The sequence below is a fragment of the Schistosoma mansoni genome, chromosome 1 (genome assembly GCF_000237925.1).
Source record: "Schistosoma mansoni strain Puerto Rico chromosome 1, complete genome".
Lineage (NCBI taxonomy): Eukaryota > Metazoa > Platyhelminthes > Trematoda > Strigeidida > Schistosomatidae > Schistosoma > Schistosoma mansoni.
The window spans coordinates 19,211,299-19,237,405 of NC_031495.1; the positions used below are offsets into that span (position 1 = coordinate 19,211,299).

At 31.9% G+C, this 26,107-nt stretch overlaps 1 protein-coding gene across 1 annotated transcript; it reads right to left on the bottom strand.

The window, feature by feature from the left end:
• Nucleotides 1-3,869: 3,869 nt before the first annotated feature.
• On the bottom strand, nt 3,870-19,078 carry Smp_129870 (putative cement precursor protein 3B variant 1; the record flags this gene model as incomplete). Its single annotated transcript, XM_018793550.1, has 9 exons — nt 3,870-3,890; nt 3,926-4,000; nt 6,695-7,132; nt 8,351-8,698; nt 9,835-10,047; nt 11,744-11,993; nt 12,850-12,922; nt 16,905-17,088; nt 18,692-19,078. The coding sequence occupies 9 exons, from the start codon at nt 19,076-19,078 to the stop codon at nt 3,870-3,872; spliced, it is 1,989 nt and encodes a 662-aa protein (XP_018648051.1).
• Nucleotides 19,079-26,107: the final 7,029 nt, after the last annotated feature.

A 26,107-nucleotide genomic window follows, 5' to 3' on the forward strand; every position in this document is an offset into this window, starting at 1 on the left:
TACATCATTGTGTGCATTGCATAACTGACCGCCAGGTCGGAGTACACGTTACCCTACTGATTACAACGTAAATCCACGTTGCACATGGTTCATACCCCCTATAACCTCTGTACTTTATAGGGTTGGTTTGTTGAATCAGTCTGCCTGAAAATTATTATGATAATTACAAGTGTTTAAACTGATTTGCTAAATAAAAGTTCCTGAAATAGTTGAATTTAAGGTAGGTGGAACCATATGAGCACAAATGAACGTATTATATTTGGGAACTCGTCAAAAGCGAACTATCTAGTACAATAGATAGTACAAATACCACAATTATCTCCTATGAAAATGTTTCGCACCCGAACTTCAATGTAAACGTTTTACTGGAATCCATTATGCAATCGAATCAGTCTAGAAAAAGAATCATCAACCGGGATCTAAAATGATTCAAATGAGATACTTAACGAAAACAAAATGGAGTTTTAATTATAAATCGACTTTCAACCTGTTATTTACGAAACCTTTGATCATTACAGTAGTTTCTATTATTATTTACGATGGTTCATATTTGTCCATTGAACATGTCCATTGTCCATGACAGATACGTCATGGAGCGGCCAGCTAATTCAATACTGTGAAGCAAGTAATTTACGAACTATACCAATATGACTATAGTAGCACAAATAATCCATATAAAAAAAGGACTTTTGAAAGTTCGTAGAGTAAAACAGAAGTCTACATTGTTATACATATTTACCTGATAGTAATGGAAACATTTCTAGTCAGGCCAGACCGTACGACTGTCAAATTATGAAGGTAGATGTACACTCATTACCCAAGTAAGTTAAGTAATGGTTCTGAGAAAAATTTTCAATCAATAAATACTAAGGTCTTTCTTAAGAGGTGCTGTAGTAGCTACGAAGAGTCACGGATGTGGTGGGAGGAGACTGTGAATGTACTCGATGTTGTGAAAGGAATTTAATACAGCTTGCAGTGGTACTGAAAATAATTATCATTTTAATTGAGATCATGAACCGGTCAATGCTAGACCATTGAAAACCTGGAAGCACTGGACGACCGTTTCATCCTAGTATGGGACTCCTTATAGACTGTCCACCCTTCAGTAATCCCTTAACGTAGAAATTTTTCAGCTTGATAGGTGGTTTTTCTAGAACCCAGTGATGTTTAACTGTTCCTACCACTCTAAAGGTTCAATTATATTAATGGGTTGTGCATAATGCTGAATATTCACGTTACTTAGAGCGATTTTTACTAAGAAATCAAACTACTGCGGCAACAGTCTGATTATCATTAGGTGAGGCTTGAAAATATGCAATGTATCTCATTACTTGTTTCCGTAAAAAACTCTACTGATATTTATCAATGACCTGCTTTTTATATCCATACACAGAAATTTTATTCTTAACTCTTACTTGTTGCAAGTAACTGTGGTAGAAGAAAGGTGAATAGTTACTGATAACACAAGATCGAAATCTTGTTCTATAAAGTATAAACTAAACTTTAAATAAGTAAACTGTTGAGATTTCGCTGAAGAGTTAACATGAATATTCTAGTTTCAATTCAATTAACAACTTAATATCAACGTCAAGTAAAACAAAAAATAAAAAACACAATTACCATTTAATTCATTTTTATTTGTGAAATAATGACTCAAGCAAATTCTATTGTCTTAGAGTTGCGTTTAAAATAATGAACTTAGTCTGTAACGGAGTTCATTGCAAATGGTTGAACATATGTATATTTGTAATTCACTGGTATAAATGAATTACGGTATCATTCAACAAACTGAACGTTTGTAGAATTATACTGCAAAAGCTAACCTAAGTTGTCAAACTTCTTCCTAATTTACTAGACTTCAGTCAATTTAACATAGCTTTAATCAAGACCCTACATTTGATTCTGTGTAGTTTGGCGGGTATGAACTATTGAGTAATCTCAACTTAGGATTTATTAGTTGGTCAATAATTCCTAGTTTACTTGATAAAACAAGTATATGATAAAAAACCACGTATAAATCATAAAAAGTGTGTACAATAGTCATTCCAGTAAAGATAAAATACTCTCTCTATATATAATGACAAGACATTTCCGTTTACTATTTTAACATTTAAAAACCACAATAAACATGGAGATATTTTCTTTTTAATAATCTCATTTACTTAGCAACATACCACTTCCGGTTTTCTTTTTTTAATATTTAGCATCATTCTACCTTACTAGAGAATACTAACTTGGCAAATAAAATTAACTATAAATACGAAATCGTCGAAAAGAAAATTTTCTTCGCTGAATGACCTTCTTTGTTCTTCAATGACACATTGGGGTCTCTTTCGTCACATCAAAGTATTTTCTTTAAACTAATGAAGATTACAATATACATTACAATCATTGTCACTATTGTTGAATTACGTAATATTGTTTTTCAGTGAAAAATCAATTCAGTAACCTAAACAAATTGAAGTCATGAATTATCATTAATACATAATTTTTAAAATATGAAAGACAAATTATTTGAAAGAAAAAAAAAAGAAAAAAATTACAAAATCTATAAAAAAATTTCATATCTTGATTCTTAAAGTTTTTTGAATCTCTTCAAAACGCTTCCTATCTTCATCATGTCTACGTAACATTTCTAATAGTTCCGCATCAGATTTCGACCATAATTTATAATCATTAGACTTTTTCAAGTTCTTATCATTTTCCTAAATAAAAAAGGATGTAAAAAAGAATAAATGTTCAAAAGTCATTGATTAAGTAAAGAAATAAGGAAGAATAAATGAGTTAAAATGAAATATAATATTTGATGTGATTAATTCAAAAGGGTATACATGAATCATTCAACCACAGCTTTTTTTATCCCTCGACAGTTAGATCATTTGATTTCTCTTTCTTTCTTTCTACGTTTAGAATCCTGCTCCACATACTTTTATATCGGTAGCCATGTAGTGTCACTTGCTGATGCTCCAAAAGTATGGATCCGAACTGAGTTCATGAGCTTGAATTTGCTGAGTGAGTAACATTAATTCAGGAAACTCACTAAAAAATGGTTATTTCTGTCATTTTAATTAGTATGTAAAATGTAGTCAAATGCCTTCGTTTAGAATAAAATATATTTGCTCAAACTTATATCATGTTTTTTTGATTTATCCTTGGTCTTAAAAAATCAAGTTACAATATGAATACAAGCGACATCGCATGAACCATGATTCAATGTAAGGTAACTGGAAATGGGAAACTTTTGGTTTAAATTTAGTTCTAGTTGGTAATTGTTAGTAAGGATCACTTGTAATGTTGAGCGAACTGATATTATCTACAGTTTATGAAACAACGTCACTATATCTGTGATGTTCCAACTGCACTATCGAGGCTTAAAAGTATCAGTTAGCACGAAACCTATGTCTGAAGTTTATTAACTATCATCTCCAGTTACCTAACATCAACATTTTACCTTTAAAATCAATCTTTTGCCCAATGAAATCAAAGTATTTTGATCAATAAAGTCAACCACTATTATCTTAAATTACACAAGTAATCCCAAAGTGTTATTGGTTTTCTTTTAAACTCATTATCAATAAAGTTTACTGACCATCAGACAGTTTGCCATTAGAAACAAATTAGTGGCACCTAATCATTTAATACAATATTGTTTGTTACATTCAAACGATAATTTCAAATAAATCAAGTAAATGTTTTAAGGATTTTAATCAATGTTGTGTAAAAAATTAAATAAGTATAAACTATACACTGCCAGAAAATAAATTAATATATTCGTAATATCCCAATGAGTAGAAAAATTAGATTTTCTGACGTTTCGTGACTCAGTGTAAGCCGCTTCTTCAGAGAATATTCTCTGAAGTAGGAAATTTTTAAATATTTCCTCTAAGTTCCTTTTACAAAAAATATTAAATTTTTAATCAATTACCTGTTTTTGTTTTTTTGCATGAATTCGATGATGATTTGAATAGACTTCAGTAACATGTTTTGCATAATTTAACATCTACAATTAAATAAAACATATTACAGTTAATAAGTGAAATTTTATTATTGTATTGTATTAATTGGAATGTACTAACAAATATTGTTAATTTCTAATCACTATACTAATAAATCTTTCAATTGTTCTATCCTATAACTCCTCAGTAATGTAATCCCAGCCTCCTACATGGCATTAAATCCGAGGTCAATAGGTCCAGAAAGATAAGAAATGTCACTTTTCGACAAGTTGAATTTAATGATTCGCATTTTGGATTTCATTCAATTCGCAAATTTCCAACTCGATTATTAATCATTTACTTGTAATATATTCAACTACATAACAAATATTGTCCTTATATGATAACTTCTTACGAATAAGAGGTCTAAGCAACCATTTCAGTATTATAACTACTATAAAACAATCGACGGTTTATTCTAGGATTATTCAGCAGTTTGAATGTAATCTCATCCTTAACATAGATAATATTTCTGTTGTCAACAATGGTGCAAACGATTGTCATGAATAAATCACTTCAGTTGACCTTTTAAACTTTTCTGATCCTATTATTCAGTAGTATTTGGATAGATTTGTTAAAAGTTATATTGAAAACAAAATAAGACGATGATCAAAAACGATTTTTTATTAGTTCCCCTCTAGTTCACTATTTACTTAATTCAGAAGATCATACAGATTTTTTGTAACGCACCAAATCAAAGTATAAAATATTTATTCTGATCACAAGGTTATTATAAATGCATTCACAAACTCAGAAATAGCATTTGTTTTTCGATAGTTTCCAAGAACAGATAACAGAAAAACCCTAATGAAACTTAATCTTTTTTTATTTTTTTGGACCAATTGGAAACTAGTACCAAGATAGTGAATGCAGTAAATAAACTCACGCAATTAGACTTCAACAGTATACCTCTAATACTGTTGACCTAATCCCAAACTATCAAGAAGACTTAAAAGGCAAACGAAGACTACTACTACTAAGAGTATATATTTTATGAGAATCTAGCATTCTTTATGCCCAGAATTTCCTTCCAATTAATAACACCTACATTTTAGTAATAGTGACCTAAAATTGAATTTTTATGACATACTTATCAAGATAAATAAAGAATTTCATAACAATAATGATCAATATATAACAAGATATTGTACTAAAATAATGAAAAACTCAATTTATCAGAAATCAATTAACTATGAAAAGTAAATAATTATCATACAGAATTAATGGATTATTGTACTCATAATTGCTTTTTTTTATCATAATGAAAACATATTTTATTGTGTTTAATTGTTTGAATAAACATAAGTCTATTTTAACTTAATCACAAATAATAATATTTACATAACAAGATGAATTTATTGTATTTTGTTAGTTTATGTTACATCCCAAGAAGAATTACGAATGGTAACTGTCGGAATCTATTTCTGGGCTAATACCATATATATTTTTTATTGTATAAATATTAAGTAACGAAACTATTCGCATGCATGTTCCTCTCATTATAAGCTTTATTTTGACCCATAAACTATTATTATACGATTCACCGTTCTTGAGTTATGTCCAGTCTATCAATTACACTTTCTCATATTCACAGCCACATTTGACTAAATCTTGTACAAATGTTATTTCTTATTTTATGGTACGATATGGTCTGTTTGGTTGGTTTATAAGCCCATTATGTTTGAAATGAATGATTTATATCGCAGAGGCTGCTATTGGTGTTCTGAACTTAACAAGCAGGGCTAGGCGGGAAGCAAGGACCGATAAGAACTCTAGACTGCTCGTACGGGTTTTGTGCGTCATTGGTCCGATCGATAATTCACTGTACTCTAATTGGCGGCATCGTCACGTCATATATTGATTGGGACACAAACCCTCAAGATATAACACTTTAATACTTTTCAGTGGCATATAATTGGTAAATTAAGACATTAAGTGTCTATCAGAAAAGTGAAAATTGTTTGAAAAATTGATAAAAATATTTTAGAGGAATAACCTTTTTTATTAAGTAGTTCAGGGAATATGGAATTTCATAAGCAAAGATAGATAGCGGCTAGCCGTGGAATCCAGGATGTGCGTTTCGTCCTATTTGGGACTCGTCAGCAGGGTGTACCTGCATCTTTGAGTTGACGTTCACTCCGGGACTCTAGCCCAGTACCATTCACTTCAAACGCCATCTCGTTATCCACTTAGCTACTGAATTTATCTTTGCTTATAATGCTTGTGAATTAAGGCTATATCGAGGTAATACGCACAGTATGCACATATGCCTATAAGAGACTGGTCAATTACAGTCCTAAACATCGATGGGAAGATTCAGATAAACAATACCAAATCAATATGCAATTTTGTTTGTTAATTTTCAACTATATTTTTCAACTGCAATATTAGTTTCTTCTTAATTAATTATAATATCACATATATTTTAATATTATTTGAATGAACTCTTAGCTCCCTGCTTAAATATCTGAGCTATATATTTTTCCAACGATCTGAATATTTCAATAAGAATAATGAGATTATTATTAATAACACTAATAAATTGTTTATTATTTTCATAAGATAATGACTGAACATTTATTATACGTAAAGCAAGTATATAAAATAAAAACAGATTAGACGATTATTATTATTATTATTATTATTATTATTATTATTATTATTATTATTATTATTATTATTATGAATCGAAGACCTACAGCTAAACGTTTTTCTGCTGCCTTTTGCTTATACATTTCCTCTTTTGATATTTCTGGCGGATTTCTTGCAGACACAGTTTTGGATTCAAGATTTGTACTATTTTTGGAAGTTTGATGACTTGAGAAAGCTATTTGGTGCGGTGAGCGAAGAAAACTATTCTGTTTATCTTTCGACTTATCATCACTTAAATTTTCAGATTTGTTTTGTGTAGCTTGGGCTAGACTTGAATTCGAACATTTGTCAGCACTTGGTTCAAACTTTTCTTCATTTTCTTTATTACTGTAATTTTTGTCACCAGTTGAGGAATTCGAAGTGTCATTATGAGAATCAGTATGATTAATAATATTGTTTTCTGAGTGTAAAATTTTAGCATTAGATTTTTCTTTACACTTTCTTATATGCTCTGCATAAACATTTTGTCGAAGTTTTCGAGCAAGCTTAATAAAAATAAAAGTATTATTACAGCTGTTTATGAAGTAAACATAATCGTGAGATAGTCAGTCTAAAAGAGTGTTTACCTTTAAAACTAAAGTGTAATAATTATAAAACTGGACACAAGGGTTTACCGCTGACTATTTTCAACCAACTAATATAAAAAATTGTAAACTCAACAATGATTCACTCAGATTATCGGCAATATTGGAATTCAATCGATGGAATTTGGCTACCTCTAAATACCAGATAAAAATGTCATTGTCCATTGTGCAGTCCATAATCAACAAGGCATTAGTGTGGTATTTTAATATGAAATGGCCATGTGGTAGCCATCAGCAAAATTGTTTATCTTGCTGAAGTTTGGAACAAATGTCAACATAATATTCTCATATGAGTACAAAATAAACAGAGTTAGGATAAAACGACAGTTGAGAAGGAAACACGTCATTCGAAACATGCACACACATGTCTATTTTTGAAATACGGTAAATCTATCTGTTACCATCAAGTTCATTATCAACACAACACAGATAACTAAATAATTACAAGTCTAACGTTATTGAATATTATATTCAAACACATAGTACAAAACAATTACTTGCAAGATAAATGTACACAAATATAAAAGGCCATGAATCATACGTTGATTTTCAGTAGTATCCCGAGTTCGATTTGCAACGAATATCACCTACACATAAAGACAATCTCCAAAAAATTCTTCCGGGAAATATGACTTGAAAACTTAAGGATTTAAAAAGTTCGTACTAAAGCTAATGAATATTGAGTACTTTCTATAAATAACTTGATGTGGTTAAAATGTCATGCCTTTAAACTATTTGCCTAATAACGTGTATCAAACCATCCACAGAAAGTAGTACTAGGGGTGAGTAATACTGATTGAAAACCCTAAAAATTGCTAAACTTCAAATTTTTCCGTATAAGACAGTCACTTTTTTCAAAGTGAATTATTAGAAAAAACTAGGAGTGTAACTTATAATGGAGACAAACAATTAATATGCTTTGATCCTTTGTACCTTGAACGAGTACTAAATAAATTAGAGATACTGATGTAATGGTAAATAACAGAAAATCCATTCCATTCGTCATACTTCTCCGATTGCCACTATTTATTTTCAACACAGTAACAAAAACGTTTTTCACCAGCTTTTCAACTAATGATTAGTTTGGTAAATTCTATAAGTAAATTGCCAATCACTTACCTTGTGACGATACTCTTCATTATCTATATCAGGACCTAATCCTCGCGATTTTGAGTTGATCGATGGCAATAAACTATAGTCTTTATATGTATATCGTTGCTGTGATAGTATTAAAGGCTTCCGCTGACTAGAGTTTCCTGAACTAAGTGATTTACCGTTACTGTTATTGAAACATGGTTGTGTGGTTTTGTGAGTATTTATTTTTGGTGAACATAAGGTGTGCAAACGTGTTTTGGTTTCCAGTTCCATAGGAGCTGATGAATAATACTTGTGACAAAATTGCTTATGAGCTTTAGCCAGTTCAGCCTGTTGCAATATACCCATTCGAAATACACCAGATGCTGAAGTCTGAAATGAGTGAATATCCAATATAGGACATAAGATAAAGTGGAGACTTGAGGCAAATGAATATGTTGTTAAGCAGGAAGATTAAACTTGTGTTTAAAACGTTTTTGAGATAGACAAGAAATCAAGCAACAATTATTTAGAAATATCAGTGTGCATATATATATATATATATATATATATATATATATATATAACAAAGTATCATTGTTTGAACGTTTAGAAGACGCAAAGTCTGATAATCTATCGTTACCCTCTAAACGGTTACTTTGAGTCTTTTCAAAATATAACAAAAATATTGAAATTCAAAAAGGACAACAACTGCCATATCTGCATCACGAACATATGACCCAGATGTCACCCTTTAATTATAAGTTTTGGTAAAGTTGAAGTGTGTCTAGCGGTGGAACCCAAGACGTGCAATCCATAACACCAACAATGGAAAATTCAAACACGGACAAATAAACACATATCCACTTAACAAGCCCGTGGATATTTAGTCTAATGAGTTCGGTACATAATGTGTTGGCACCTGAAGCGACTGGTAATGAGTTCGAGTCTCACTGTAGACATTAATATTGAGAGTTATATACATATAGATGACGAGTCATAGGCAAGAAAACTACACGTACCAGATTCCACTAGTACCCACAACTAATTTTCAATAAAACATTTAAACTTAAGTTTTTTTCATTTTAGGAAAAAAGTGAAAGTTAAATACATCACAATATGGAAAAGAATTGTTTATAGTCTACAAGCCAATATACTGTGGAATGACGATGAATAGTTATGGACGATATTATTAATATTTTAATTTAAAATGACTTAAGTATACTCATTGATATTTTAATTTATATTCAATAAATTAATGAGTAGACGTCAAAGTAACCGATAGTCTGTTCACATTTCCTACATAACTATACGAATAAAAGAATTTCCTGTAGAATTGAATTACAAAAAATCACAAAACATAGGAACACTACTGGATATCCAGCACTGATTTTTGGATTTATGATAGTTAATAATGAACTATGATATTCCAACTATTCTGGCAATTACTAAGTACTTTGAGATTATCATACTAAAAAACAGCTGACACAAAGAAATTATGCAAAGCATTCTCTTTCCTGCAAACTTACTGGATAGGAATTGTAACTGATCTCTTTTCTACTACTTTCTATTTGAGTATTGCCATTTAAACTGTGACCATTTAATTGTTCATATGAACTGTACGTTGGGCGGATTTCCCAGTAAGATTCAAAAGGTTGATTTACTGTGTTATTTTCTCTGACAGGACTGTGTTTTGAATTGCGTAATGTGTATAAATTATTTGAATATGCAGAGCAAGCTGGCTGGATAAAAATTGTTAACAAAAGTTCAATAAATAAATATAAAACTGACCTCTAATAATTGAAATCATCATGATTTCAATACAAATGAAAAATATTAATAATATGTATTGAGACATAAGAAACGTAGTTTGATATTGGTAAACGAAATGAGAAACCAAAAAAAATATCGTATAGTAGCTGAAGAAAATCATAATTTCTATAAGAACAGGTAATATAACTAATTCAATTCAAAATATATTCCTTGCCTGATCATGTAACATTAAACTGAATTTTGAAAAAAGCAAGAAAAAAGATTTTAGTGGAATAGCATGGACTGATTTTATTTCGGTTGGGTATCACCAGCTACTTACAACGTGTGATATTTAAAATTATAATTACATAATAGGTTTAAATTACTTACATGAAAGGGTTTAGTTGGAAGTCATATTGAACACACATTAGTATAGTATAGCAAGGGTTTAAACAAATTTAATAGACCGAATATAGTAAATATAGACCTCATGTAAAAGTAAACTCTACAACATTGATTGTGACAACAGCTCAAACGGCCAGAAACAAGTGATTACATAATGAGTAAACGCTGATAAGAATAAAATGAGTAGAGCTCAGTTAATAAAATAAGATTATTAATGTGGAAGATAGTTGAAATAAAACTCAATGATGTAATAAATGCAAGAAAGGAATATTTGTAACCAAATCAAGGAAAGAATAATAACCATCTCCTTTTGAACACATAGATCAGGTCTCCGATGCCTGATAGCAACAGCTTCAGAAAACTTCAGAGTTTGGCTGTTTGTTAAACAGCTTGAAAAATTTACAAGGTATCAACCTGATGTCATTTATCCGAGAGATGTTTGGTAATGGCACTGTTTAAAGTCATTCTTTTTCTTATTCTAAGGCTTTCTGGAACATGCTCAAAAAATTTAAGACATGCTCTCTTTTCTGTTCTGTCAATGAAGCTATTTTAGCAAGTACACATAAATTTATAAACACAGTTGGCGGTAACATTAAAGGGGTTCTTATTGATCTTTGATTGGGTTATTGAACACATCGTTTTATACAGAATTAATAGTTTGGCTGTCGCGTAAGTTCTGACTATTGCATTGTTAGACCTCTTGCTGACTGTCCTTATGTCATCACCTTTGAAGTTCAGATTTATAGACATTGGTTTTTTACTGAGTGTAGTCACTTTCATCTTGTTTTCTTTAGTTTTTTTAATTTGTCAGTAAATTTCTGTGGGTCACAGTTGTCTTATAGGCATTTTTTTAAAGTTTATGCATTCTTCTTCCAGTTCTAAATTCATCATTAAGATGAAGAAATAAAGGTTGTTAATCAATTATTTTATTTTGATTTTCATATTTGAAATCATGAGACAGCTGAAGCTAGACCATCATGGAAAACCTGAAAGCACTGGACGGCCGTTTCGTCCTATTATGGGACTTCTCAGCAGTGCGTATCCACGATACCGCATCGCGAGATTCGAACCCAGGACCTACCAGTCTCGCGCCAGAGCACTTAACCGATTTTTGATTTATTTTGATTTATCAGTCATGAAGTCTGAACAAAACAATTCAACTAATAGTAGTTCTTTGGAAAAAGAAGAAATGTTTTATGAGATCTCAAACATTTCCTTAAGAAGATAAAATACAAATATACACACGATTTATATGAATAGAAATAACAAATAATGACTTACAAATAGTGGTTGATTTATTTTCGGTGTTATTTGTGTATAACATGTTGGTGATGATAATATTGGTGATGTTGCTAATTGTGACATATTATTCAAATTCCATGGTGATTCATTTACATAATTTTCTTTATTATTTATTAATTGTCTATTAGAGCATAAAATAGGATCTGATTGAAAACATTCTCTATGACGTTTAGTAATTTTCATGTTTGGACTAAGTAGAAATTGACTATTTGTTAAACATTTTGTTGATCTATGATATTAAAATAAAAAAAGACTAGGTTAAGTTATTTATTAAGGTTTCATTGTAATCAACCGTTTAAAACGTTTTTATTTGTCTATCAATTTCCCTTTTTTTTAACCTTTTTATGGTAAGCTTACTCAGAGTTATGTTTTGATAAGTTACTTGCAAAATAATCTTTGTATTAGAAAATTTAAACCCTGTATGGTAAACTTTCGAACTTTAACCAAATTTGTCCATTCATTATTACAAAATCAAATTATTCAGTAATATATAATTAAATAAATAATTTAACAGTTCATCCAACATCCAGAAAGTAGGTTATGTCTAGCATCTATTGTATAATATTGATCAGTCTGGATAAGAAGGCAAGTTCACGTTTTTTCTTACTCGATATAAAATTAGCTTTGTTTCTAATGTGACACTTTGACATTGATCTTATTCTCAATGTAACGTCTTAGTCAGTACAATACTGGTTTTATATTTTCCAATACAGCATTATTTCAAATCAATGTGTTTGTACCAGTTAAGTGTAAATTTTATTCGGTATTACAGGTGTGGACTTTTGCACAGAGTAACAATTATATTGTTTGTGTTATTCTGTGTGAATATCGCATGTTTGCCCCAGTAATAATCTGTATCTTTCCATATATATTATGTTTCTTATCTAATATTCAAATATGTGAAAAATCAGTATATAAATGTATTTAGCTTAATGATGACGTTTATAGACGACTTGTTTTGGAAAGCCAATAAATTGTTATTAAACCAGCCATTGTGTTTTCATTTAGCGACAGGAGAATTGCGGTTGTTCATCTTTTCCAGGTAACAATAGTACGACAGCTAATACAACAGAGAGGGCACGTACGTAACAGAAGCTAACTGAATATGACAGATGTTAGCACCACCAGACTGTTTACACCACACTATAAAATCTTTAACTGAAGTTGAATGATTTATTTACTAAAATGAAGATAATGATACTAAACTCTCATCCCAATAATTAATAATAATAACATTTTTCACCATATCAGTCTTCATATACTATTGCACAATTTCCAAAATAATTAACCAATATTTTTATATCTCCACAAAGCACAACAATGTTGAAATATCATAAAATCTCATCAATATTAATGGCTATTGCGTTCATATCCACGATATATATAAGTGCCAATTGTAGGATTAGGCGTTTAAGTCATAACTGACGAAGTTGAATTTGATAACCTTGAATATATATTGAGTAATTAAAATATTGTTTATTTAATTAAGCACAAGTAGCCTCAGGGTTTTTCATTTCTTCATACACATTTCTAATAGAATATACAAGTTTGGGAGATAAGCAAATAATGTTTGTAATATTATCAGCTTACAAAGATTCACTATAGTCTTATGAAAAGTTTGTTAAGGTACACATTATTGGAAAGTTGAAAAAAATCGAAATAATGAAGTTACTAATAGATACTCATTAATAAACCAGTCATCTAAGTCTTCACTAGTAAAAAGCTTAGCATTCAAACGATTTACATGAATTTTTCAGTAAATAACTTGTAGTATGTCTAGGAAATCTGAACTTGAATGTCACAAAGTCAAATGTTGAAAATGTGTTATATATTAGATTCACTGTTCGAAATACACATCCATTTATTAGACGGTTAGAGGAAGTTGTTAGAGAGCTTTCCATCGAGGTTTCGTGGTAGTCGATACCTCCCATCAAAGTATATCATAAGTTCTGAAGAAAATGACGCTCCTCATGAGACTAGACATTATACGACCCAATGTCACGGTCAAAGACCTCATCACTGAATCATTCAAACCACGAAAAACTCATTTAGGTTAAAGATGTTTGCAGTGCCTGACTAAAATGTAAACCAGCATTACGCTGTCCAGTCTTTCACCGCGATTGGAATCTATCGACCAAGATGCATTAAGTTCAATAAAGAATTGGCTCTGACCTAAGTAACGGAAAACCTGGCGATGGTTACTACTAAAATGGAAGCATCTCAATTCTTCATGGTACCATCAAAAACCAATGAGACTTAAATGTACACATCACTACTATAGTAAACAATAGAGATCATTGCTCTCTTATTCTGACATTTTTAGCTATACAAACAGTGCAAATATTCATTAACACTCATTATTTCTTCACAATAACAAAACATTTTAATATATAAAATCGTCCTACCCAGAATAATATTGTGATTTCACCTTATGAAGTTGACCGTACGTTACGGAACAACTTTTAACACCTCCTTGATGAATATTCATTTTGTTTGAAGTAATAAAATCCAGTTTGGTGTTTGGCTTATTTTTAAGAACTAGTTCATGGCCAATAATATCTAAATGTACGTTTACGAAACACAAAACAAAATTACTTCACTATATATGAGAGAAGCATGTTTTAAGCATATAAACTGAAAAGTCAGGTTTTGATAAATATACTTAAGATGTGAATTAGAGTGTATAAAACTATAGATATATTATGGATTGAAATAATAAGTTCCGCTGGTTGTTTCAGCATCTTCATATTTTAATGATATTGTCTTGTTTGTTGAGAACCATGTCGAAATCTTGAGTAGCATTACAGGAGTATTTAATCAGTGATTTTTTCCTCTCCAAATGTAAACTGTCGTTTTATGGTCGAGATGGGTCAATAAACATTCTAACTATGAGGATTAGGGCAATTGAAAGTGTCCATCAATTCGCTTGCTTAGATCTCAGTAACCATTGCTGAGTGGGTGGTTGATAAAACCTCCGCACGTAGAGAGAGTGTAGCATGAATTTGTTTTGGCTGAACTAATTGTGGCAAAAATAACATATATCATTTTGTTTCTAAGAAGGAATGTATATTGTGTACCGGTAGGGTTTATGTTACTTTAAAGGCACATAACATGTGTAGTTAGTTGCAAAGGATCACAGGTATCTCCAACATATTGTTTACTTAGGTTAGAATCAAAAGAATAACTAATCACAGAGTTAGAGTACTGGGTGAAGTTGGTATGACAATCGATCAGGATAGTTGGGAAGAATAATGGATTCAAAATAATTACAGCCTACTAGAAAAAGATATATCATCAAAATAAATTTAACTGAACAGAAGCTGTAACACGAAAAGCCAAAACAGAGAAAGTTCTCCTTAAACTTCTGTATGATAATGAAACGTCCTCATAATCAAAAATGACTACATTTTCACAGTCCAAAATTTACTTAAACCTTTTACTTTTCAGAGTTAAAAGTAGCTCGCTTTAGAATGATCTCGTCCTTTTAAGAATTAATAATAAACTATAGCTTCATAGAACTGAATTTCACGATGTGGTAATGCACTAAACATCAATCTCACTGAAAATTATTCCTACATCACTTTTTTATACAATAAATAGGAAAAATTTATATTATTGTCCCGATTTTGTTAAGGCTTTCAGTACTTTAAAGTGTTGCAGATGAAAACTTGATGCCGAATCGGAATAGGGATTTAAAAATATGATCTTCAAGGGTTGCTTCATTTCTATCTTACACTTTCACTAACTGAATCAGATGTCCTTTATGATACCATTTTATTAACTCTTCTCTGCTTATTTAACGTTGGTCCGTCGTCATTCATCGGAAACTTCCACTAACTTCTTTAATATCCATTGACCACTGTCGACTATGGTCTCGCAATCCAATCAGGTAAAATATTGTTGATCTTACTACTGGATTCAACCGGTTGACATGCACCATACACTGTTAACTTGATGCTGTAATAAAAACTGTCGATTTTGTGTGATACAAACACTTATCTCCTACTTCACTGAATAAATAATTTGGAGTATCCCACGATTTCGCAACCAAAGCGCTGAAGATATGTTTCCTTTATTAACAATTCATATTGGTTAACGAGAAAAACTACTCACTCTGATGCCGTTGCAGTATATTTTAACCTTCACAAAGTGACGTCTTTACACAGATATATCATTGGTTCCTAAACTTTACAAACCATTCTCACCTTGGTTAGATAATTGTTGAAGTCGTAGAGGAAATGAACAGCTATTTCATTCTAATACGAAAGTCTAGAGCATTCCACTTTCCATGATCTCTATTTGGGATCGAATCCGGAAACCTTCGGACTTGTTGCTAATATTTAACTTTCAAATCAATAAGTTGCTATTCAATGGTGCACATTTCTAATTTCAGTCAATTTCTAGTCGATCACTATCCATTGTCGCATGGTAGCTGTGTCATGCCCAACACAAATGAACTCCAGTGGTCACTAGTTTTCACTAGAATTCCAAGAATCACTTCTCAGTATTAGTTAGTAGTAAAATCAAAACCTTCTGTGTAGGAAATTAAAATGATGCTGAAGTAGATTGGTACTGCTTAGGAGGCCTGTACTAAAATGAAACATCTATTCAATCCATCTTAGATTTCAATGGTTATCTGACTGAAGTTATTCGTTAAAAGAAATTTAAAAAGATTCGGTAATCTCTATACCAAAAAACAATGTTAATTGATAGAAACTTATTTTTTTAACTATGCATAAAAATCTAGAGTTCAAAACTGTTAATCTTTCTCACATATAACAGAATAAAACCTTACAATTTTTAGAGAGATAAAACAATGAGATTTCCCGTTCTTCGACGAAACTCAGCTCAAGAGCTTTTAAAATCAAAATATGCACAGTCTCATCGACATATATTGTTACTTTGGGTGATTTTGTGTAAACTTTGGATAACTTGAAGATAACTTATGAAAGAAATGAATTCAGTTTAGTAGTAAAGAACTCGTTTAATATTAATAAAAACCTATACTTGTAACATGGCACTGACAACTACATTTTTGTATGATACTTGGTTATATATATATATATATATATATATATATATATATATATATATATATATATATATATATATATATATATAGGGCGACTGAGAGATTTACCTTCACCAAGAATGATTGGTTCACCATACTGATAGTTATTTTTTGATCCACACACAGTCCCCTTGGTAGATCTATTGGGATTTACTTTATCCAACTGTAATTTCTTTAACTTTTGACTACACTGATTCCAATGAGTTGGAATAATTTCATCTCGTGACTGTTCAGAAGAACTTTCGGATGAATTCTAGAAGAAGGTTATCGATAAATAATCAGTAGTTCGAAGTTCAGGTTCAACTGGAAATTATCAATATTGTTATGAGACATAACGTTATCACCCAGTGCTCAGTTTGTTTTTATCACCTTAAGACAGTAACTTTCACCAAAGTTTTTAAACGAAATTGATTGTTTATTAGTCTGACCCTTGGTAATTTAGTTGAGTTCATTTTAATTAACTGATAATCAGAGTTTGTTCGAGTGTGTTTTATTGGTAGATTGACCTGAGCGCCAGAATAGTAGAGTCTCTAACAATATACTTTATCTTTCACTCCCAAATACATCTTATCTGATTGCTCTAATTACTCTTATTTCCTTTTATATTAAATACAACTTATTGTTACATTATGAAGACATAAACTGTACATCACCATATAATGTTTGTTTTTAAACAACATTTATGTAATCCTTTGTTCAGGTTGCATGCGCCTGATGAGAAACTCTAATAAATGAAAAACGAATTCATTTTATTATTGACAAATGCTATTCTACACGAAACAATTAAAGTGATGAAAGGAAACAAATGAGTGTCATATTGTTTTTCCTTAACATGATTTGTCTTATTTTACTAAGATAATACCTGTAACTTGGCGTTTTTAATTCTGAGAATTAAACTAGTTCAAGGTCAAGCATTTTGTTTCAATTATGCGCTTCCAGTGTTCAAATATCAATGTTACACACCCATTTTATGAGTTAGAATAAATAATTAGCTAACAAAACTAAAATTTCATTTTAATCCTAATTACTGAATATTGGGGTAGTTGTAGTGTTTGCTTAAATCTATTCAAACTGATCTTCGATATATTACTGGAGAAATTTCCAGCTAACTGCTCGATTGAAAACACAATGAAGTAAATGACCCGAAAAGAATTCAGTAATCCATCTTTAAATATTTAAAACAGAATGACTAAACTATTGAAGATTGTAAAATGAAATACATTATTGAGAGAGATGTATTTGAAAGAGAAAGAGCTTAACAAAGTAATCTCATAAGACCATGTTCAACATGAAAAAAAGATGAATTAAAATAAATTGTTGAACTGAAAACAATGAAAATCATTTTATAGGTGTCATTACCAAGTTTTGATTTGATAGTTTTGAATAAATTGAGCATTGGGTAGATTGTTATAAATACATAATATATTTGTAATATCGGTGACTTAATGAACATTAGATCAAGATACATTGTCAAACTTTTCCAGAACCTCAAACTTGAAACCCATAGGTCCCATATTTATTTTGAAGTTTATTCGTTAGAAATTCACTAGCCATGCTACAGCTTTTATTTCATTGTAAATTTGAAAAGCAAAGAGTCACTTTATTGAGTTTTACCATCTGAGTAATGATCATATTTGAATACTAATAAAATCAGCAGTCAGAAGAAAACTTTAAGCACAGTCGGGTAAGAAAATTAGATCCTTAGGTAACTTTTACTGTGTATAAAACCCAGCCTATCGCTTAGACTTATTTCACATAGGTCGATTTATAAAAACTATCATACATACCTGTATGTTGAAAATCCATCGTAAAAATCATAAATATTGTAAATAAAATGGCTGTTACTTAATACTTACGGATGTCATACTTTCAGCTCTTAAGTCAATATTAAATGCTTTTTTACATGATTCAGTGGCTTCAATAATACTGCTTTCTTCAGACAGCAAATTTAATGGTGGAACTGACTCATATGTTAAAGATTCTTCAAAATTTTCAGAATGATGAGAAACTGATGGATTTAAATCAGATGATTTACATTCTTTTATCGGTGCATCAACTGTTTTGTTTTCAACATGATTGTAGTAAATTAAATTATCATCATTGAGATCATGATTATTGTTGATGATGTCATTATTCATTCGGTAATTGACATTTTCGTTCCTTTTTTCCTCTTTATATCTATTCTCAGGATCACTTTTATTCTCAATTAAGCTATCTTCATCGAAGGATTCTAAATCACTCATTCAGAAACTTCTGAAACTAACATAAAATTAATGGACATTAAAACAATAAATATCCTCTTGATAGAACTTAAATAATTTTTAAAGAGAAATGACGATCTAAAGTGCTATAAAGTGCACAAATAGTATGTTGTTTGTTACTTGATGAATGGCAAACAACAAATAAGTTAAATTGTAGTTATGTTCCAGAAAATAGGACGTGAAATGTCTATTATTTGTATTTCTTTATCGACAGCGAGTAAACCTATTTCATACCAAACTTATTATGTAGCAGAGTCACAAATAAAGGCCATTCAAACGTTGTTTATTTTACATTGCATAAACATTGGTAGAGTTTACGCGTTTACGCTTTTTATCAAAATGTTTAATGCTAGCTTTTGTAGAATAAGGATGATAGAGACAAAGCATGATCACGCTTAGATCAGCCGTTAATTTACAGAACCACAAAACTTCTATTTAGCCACTAATTAAGATATCTATAAATGCTATAGCTAAACGTCAAACAACTAATTATCAGCATACTTCATACATAGGTGTAATGTCGCAACCTACTCTCCTACTATTTTTTTCTAACAAGATCCCGTTGCTGTGTTCTCGAAAGACAATGAGCTTACATACAAGACTTATGACTCAGATATCTAAGTGAAAAACCAGAAACTCGTCAACAGCCTTCACTTGCCTGCTTAGAATTCACTGTATAGTCCAAACACTGGCTACTCAATAGTTTAATCGAAAACAAATAGTGTCGTGAATTAACAACCTAAATAACAAGGTTAAACAGGAATTATAATGCAGGTGCTTCAAGTTAATAAACTTGTAGAAAGTTCAAAAGTCTCACAGATTTATTGCAGTCTACACTCAAAATTTTCAAATCAAAGAGTAGTAGAGTGAGTTACAAACATTTTCGAATACATTGTTTTTTGTTGCATTTTTATCTCCAAACAGAGGCTAAGTCTAACAATAATATTAGAGAAACTGATCTTTGTGTGCCGAATGACATCACAAGTTTGTCAAGTTCTCGTCAAGAACCAAACAGCAGTACAAACAAGGATGGCTAGCAGTGGAATTCAGGATATGCGTTTCGTCCTATTTAGGACCCGTCAGCAGAATGTACCTGCATCTCAGAGCTGGTGTTCACTCCGGGACTCAAATTCAGTACCGTTCAATTCATACACCATCGCGTTATCCATTTAGCTACTGAGTGCTGATACCCACTTATGCACATATGCTAATAAGACCGATCAATTATAGTCCTAAACATCCGTGGGAAGATTCAAGCAAACAATACTAAGTGAATTCAAATATAAATACGTTTTAGAAGGTGATACAAACCTTTTTATCAACTGTTACATGGAACAATCAGTGAAAAATATACTCAGTTCTCGATATTCATTTCAAAGTATCTGTCAGAGGCGGTTTGGTTAGTGAGGAGACTTAAAAAAGAATTATTCATTCTATTCTGTAGGCTTTTTAGTACTGATTTACTTCAAACCTACCAGGATGATACGTCATATAAAATTTAGCTTAAGACAAATCAAACTAAACTAACAGTATTACCATGTTTTCAACATCGTAACTAGCGTACTAAAATACTTTTTCGTCAAAGCAGGCTAAAGTATTTCGATCGACCACTTATTTTTCCATCAATTTTTACAAATAAACATATTCTCTGCAAACGTTTTATTTAATGATCAAGCACTTCTTGTAATTGACTGCTCTTATCTTGGGTGACACTAGAAATACATCAAAACTCCGGATTATTTAAAGTTTATTTTTCTTATAATTGGTACAGATGTAGTTCTGCATTACTTTTAGAAAGTCATTGAGCGTGATATACATACAAATATTATCTACCTGTCGTCTATATATAATAATTTTTTTATTTACCCTTTAACAGAGCAAACATCAATTTTATTACGTAGAGCACAAAATCTAACCAATATTCTATGAGCCTCGAAACTTAATTCATTAGATGTATTATTACATATGTATGAATGTAAGAAAAACTAAACAAATATTCAAAGGATGGTTCCTATGCTTGTAAAAGCAACATACTGAAAATTAACATTCAGAAATGAGCTTAAAAGTTACTGCTGTGGTTTATTCTCAGAATTTACAGCCAATAAATTTTGTCAGATGGCGTCAAGGGGAATCTGATCAAAACCGCAGTAACTGCAGCTCTACTTTAATACTCAACATTTGTTTGGTCCGCTACCATAACCAATTTTAAACTGGGCTTCCATTCTCCTTTATCTTTATGTGTAAGAATATATTTCAGATTTCCGAATGTATAGCTACCTAAGGCTTTAAGACCACTTTCATTCCTAGAGTAATGTCGAGACACACTACACCACCAGCTCTTCTGCAAATGCAATTAAAAACCACTTAGACGACGCATCACTTTTTAATCGTCGTATCTGTATTCACTGTAGTAGCCAAACAATAAGCCCAGACTTTAAGTCGAGTTTTGTTCATAAGGAAACGACTTAGAGATTAAAGGAAGAATGTTTGAGAGGAAAAACAGTCGCCTCGAATTCTACAGTATCAGACTTATTGTTCTGTACTGCTACTTTAACAATGGTTTTCGTTTAGAAAACCCATTTTGTGGCAAAACTAATAGGAATATAATTTGTCTCCACGAAAAATGTGACGACATACCATCGAAAAACACAACGATTCTTTTTCAATGCATTAGCGACCGGGATCATCTGCTGTGCTGAACTAGAGACATACAAGTGGGAAAAAATTAGGTTTTAATTATGTAAATCTGCACTCGATATCTGTGATTGGTCATGAAAAACCATCTGTTTACACTGAAAAACAATGAATCAACTTTTTCCATTGTGTTATTCGTCATTTTATATCTTTAGAATGTTATGTATTGCATTATTGCATTAGCATTCTATGACTCTCATTGGCAAACAGGGCCAGTTTGCCTACCTAATTAGGGAATTCAAATGTAACCAGACTGATGACAATGAGCATTTTGGAAAACATCTTGAAATCTTGTAAACTGTTTTGTCAGGAGTGAAACTAAATGAACGAGTAGAACAGGCATTTGCGCTTAATCTTTTTTTGCATCAGAATTGATATTAACTTGTGATGAAAGTCATAATAATTACTAAGGAGGTTCATTTTTACGATGCAACTGTTTATATGGTTTTAAACAATTTTCTCACTGACTACAAAGTAGTTTGAGACCGTATCTATACTTTAAATCAACCACTATTGCCGCAGCATTGTACAGTAATATCAACCTACAAGAAATGTATACAAATATTGATAAATCAACGGTAAGCCAATTACATCTCACCGTTGCTAGCGTCAATAGCTTCAAATAAATGCCTTGAGGTTAATGAGACATTGGAGAGTACAAACAAGTTCAATTTCAATTAACCATTACGGAATATCTTTGGTCTTAAAGTGACGCTAAAAAGATTCATTCATTCGCTAATCTCCAGTTCTTTTTTTCATGATGATAGTTAATTAGAGGATCAAATATTGGTGGGTGATAGAATTACTGGAACCACCTGCTCTTGGCACATCAAGGATTACTTATTTATACACATAATAAGAGATCTGGTGGGAGCATTTTAGAAAATATGGTGGGCCTAAAGGATGATGAAGAAAGAAAGAAATCTTTTCTTAAGAAGAAACCAATAACGGTTTATGACCCTTAAACTTTTCAACCATGGTAGCGTATACTATGAATAAATCCATAATTGCCTTGTGTGGAGTTTTTCATTTCTGGAAGAGATACCTTATGTACTGAGGCGGCATAAAGTACAAAGTGAGTGGAGCTGGAAAAGAGATGAATGAAAGAAAACTTGTTGATAACCAAGCGAGCGCACACAACACACATTTATCAAAGAGAGCAGTAAACCACAATCACCAAATGAATACACTTGAAATAGAAACTACAGCCGAATAGTTAAACTCCATACTCCTAGTCTTTACTTACACAATTGAACGAACTAGAAGGGGAAGTTTTCATTTGTGTGCTTTGACAGATGATGAAAAGACGAAGCGAAATGAATTCTCAGTATGTTTTTGTGTCCTGAATTCGGTGTGATCACTATAGCAAATTACTATGGCTAAATGGGTCTGTGAGATGATTTACAACTAAGTGATATCAGTTGACCTGTAATTTCTCCCTCAATGCCAGTACCACTCATAATGCATATCTTATTTTCTTCAATGGACTCACAGCTTGTTTTAGGGTAGGGGTCGGAAAGCTGATACAAGTCTGGTCACTTGATTACAGGAGCGTCTTATGTAGCGTTGAAAATAATAAAGGGTTTAAGAAACATAAATATATGTTAGTGGAAATAAAGCCGGTATAAGATTTCATTGCACCACCAGCAATTATCATTTCCATCAAGAGATCTTCGGTAAAGAATTTCACTGACTTACTACACCTTATGAAAGGCTTTTCTGTGATCTAACACTATCACGACACTCATATTTTTGGCAGTGCTGTGGTGACTTTTTGAAGTACAAAGTCTCAAGAGTCAAGAACGATCCGCTCAGCGATCACAATATTTCCCGACTGGAAGATAAGTCTGCTATATTGGTTAGGACGGTAACATGAATGATTTTTCTAAGAACCCGTGCATCATTGATGTATGATTAGTTAATAAGTAGTTATTTGCCGATGTGATTGTCCCGACTCTTTTTAATTGATGGAACATAGCTGTTTTTCTCTCTCCTAAACTTTGCGGCTGTTTCAATATCAATTAGGAGCACATCAATATGATGCAAAGTTAGTCTCTCACTGGCGATATCATTGAAAATGAAATGTATTGGTACACAAATTCCTATGTTCAAGACAATGAACCAGCCAAAAGGCCAGCTTCTCAATGAGGATCAATCAAACTGTTACAAAATTATGACCCTGTGGTCTGGAAACCCTTGATATAAACGGCCGTGACCAGTAAACATCAACCAAAATATCCTAAATGTTATCCCTTATAGCAGTCGTGTCGAAACGTCTTTATTCCTTTGAAGTTGTGTTTTAGTACTAATGAGCATTTATCCACAAGCGTCTGACAGCTTTGTACTAGCTATCCTCAGCGTTATGATTTATAGTGCTTTGTTACCTCTTGAAAGCTCATTTACTCCAACTGTATAGGTAGAACGGTACCGATATCAGACTAAATCCGAAAATCTTTTCCACAACGAAAAAATCTCTTTGGTGGCCTAATTATATGCCAGAACATCTAGTGAACGTGCTCAATCTCGCCAGTGTCCCATTTTTGGCACCGAACTGTTTATGTTCACAGCTATGATCCCAGCAAGTGTTGTGCCCGGTGTTGATATTTCATGATTGTATTTCACGGTTTGCGAGAGTAACTGACCAAAGTAGGATGATGTTTGGTAATATTATTATGAACCAGACTATTGTAAGTAACACCGTTAACAAACCTGTTGACAAACTTGAGTGCATGAATAACTGAAACTTACTGCGATCTCTTAACAAAACGAACCCTTATGTCATGTTTCTTTCATTTGTCCTTATCTAGAAAGTTGGGATTGTTAACTGAACTGTAAATCTTTCTGTATTTGAACGTGAATATCCCAGCCACGAGTCGTTTCCTTTCCTGTAGATAAATTTACAACCAACGTGTCGATATGGTATGGGTCTGATTACAAATTTGCTTTGAATGAAATGCTTGAACAAACAGCATCAGATTACATAATCCGTAGATCTATTTATCAAAGTTTGTGGGCTTAAATGTTACACCGAATCAACACTGGCTCTTTTAACCAATAAACGATCACATAAGTTCAGGCCACTCAGATCGACAATGTCTCCAGAAACAGAAACATTTCTGATAAATAAGAGAAGTGGTGTTTCTTCACTAAACATGGTCACTTCTATCGGTTTAATAGTGGCTATCAAATTACATATGTATATCATCAGAGTTGATGATCTCTATCAAATAACTGGTGGCCTACCAGAGTTAGATGGGAATGATGTGAAAAACAGCTAACTTTCCGTTCAGAACCTAATGTGAGTGGCTCCTTCGTCGTATGAAGGTGCTATGGATTCTTTGAAGACCTTGCAACACAAAAGACGTTATTACAAAAGTTTATTGGTTAGAGTAGGTACATGCAAAAGTATGACCACCACCGCATAGGCTAGTCCATTGCGTAAGATTAAGTGTTGCGTGTCGGTCGTCCTTGACCTCGACAACGACCGATGATCTGTTCGATATTCAGTGACCCAAATGACGGATGATTTAGCTAGGGTTCAGTGACTATTCACAAGCCCTACAAACAGTTTGTAAATATGAAAGCCACAAGTGATTCAAGGTTCAAATAAAGCAAAATTAAGACAATCAATTGAAAGCTATGTAACAGCGTTACGACAGGATAAACTATAATTGTAAGCAAAAGCGATGATACTGGTCAAATTTGGGTTGAAAATGAATTGAAAAACAAAAAAATGTAGTGTCAGAAATAACAACTTAAAATTCCTATCGTAATTTCTCTCTGCTGATTTTCATTATTGCAGCTTTGTTCTTGGGTTCATTTCAAATAATGTTCCATACTAAGAATGGAATGAATTTTAAAAAAGCAAGGTACGGTTAACAAAAAAAGGGGAAGTATAGAAAATACCTTCAACTTTACATTGCTTTCATATTACGAGTTCAAATGTCGAGAATAATCTGTGGTCACCAAAATGCTTTAAAGCCTTTTCCTAGTTCACTGAAACCAGCCGAAATTTGTGAACCTGGATGATAGCCCAGTATGTCAATCATTCACTAACTAGTGGATGACGTATACATCCAACATCGAAAACTTTGGAGTGGAGTCAAAGTCCACAGGTTGTACCGTTGCTTTCCTGTAAATGACATAACTTCCAGGGCAGACCATACGGGTTGAAGTCCTCTGAAATACAATGCTAGCAACCTGTGCTCTGAAACCAAGTATCTTTGAGTTACTTGATGAGAAGTGTATTCTGAAAGACGATACATATCAATAAATTGGAGTGCCTTATTATCCAACTTCGGATATATTCATGAGTTT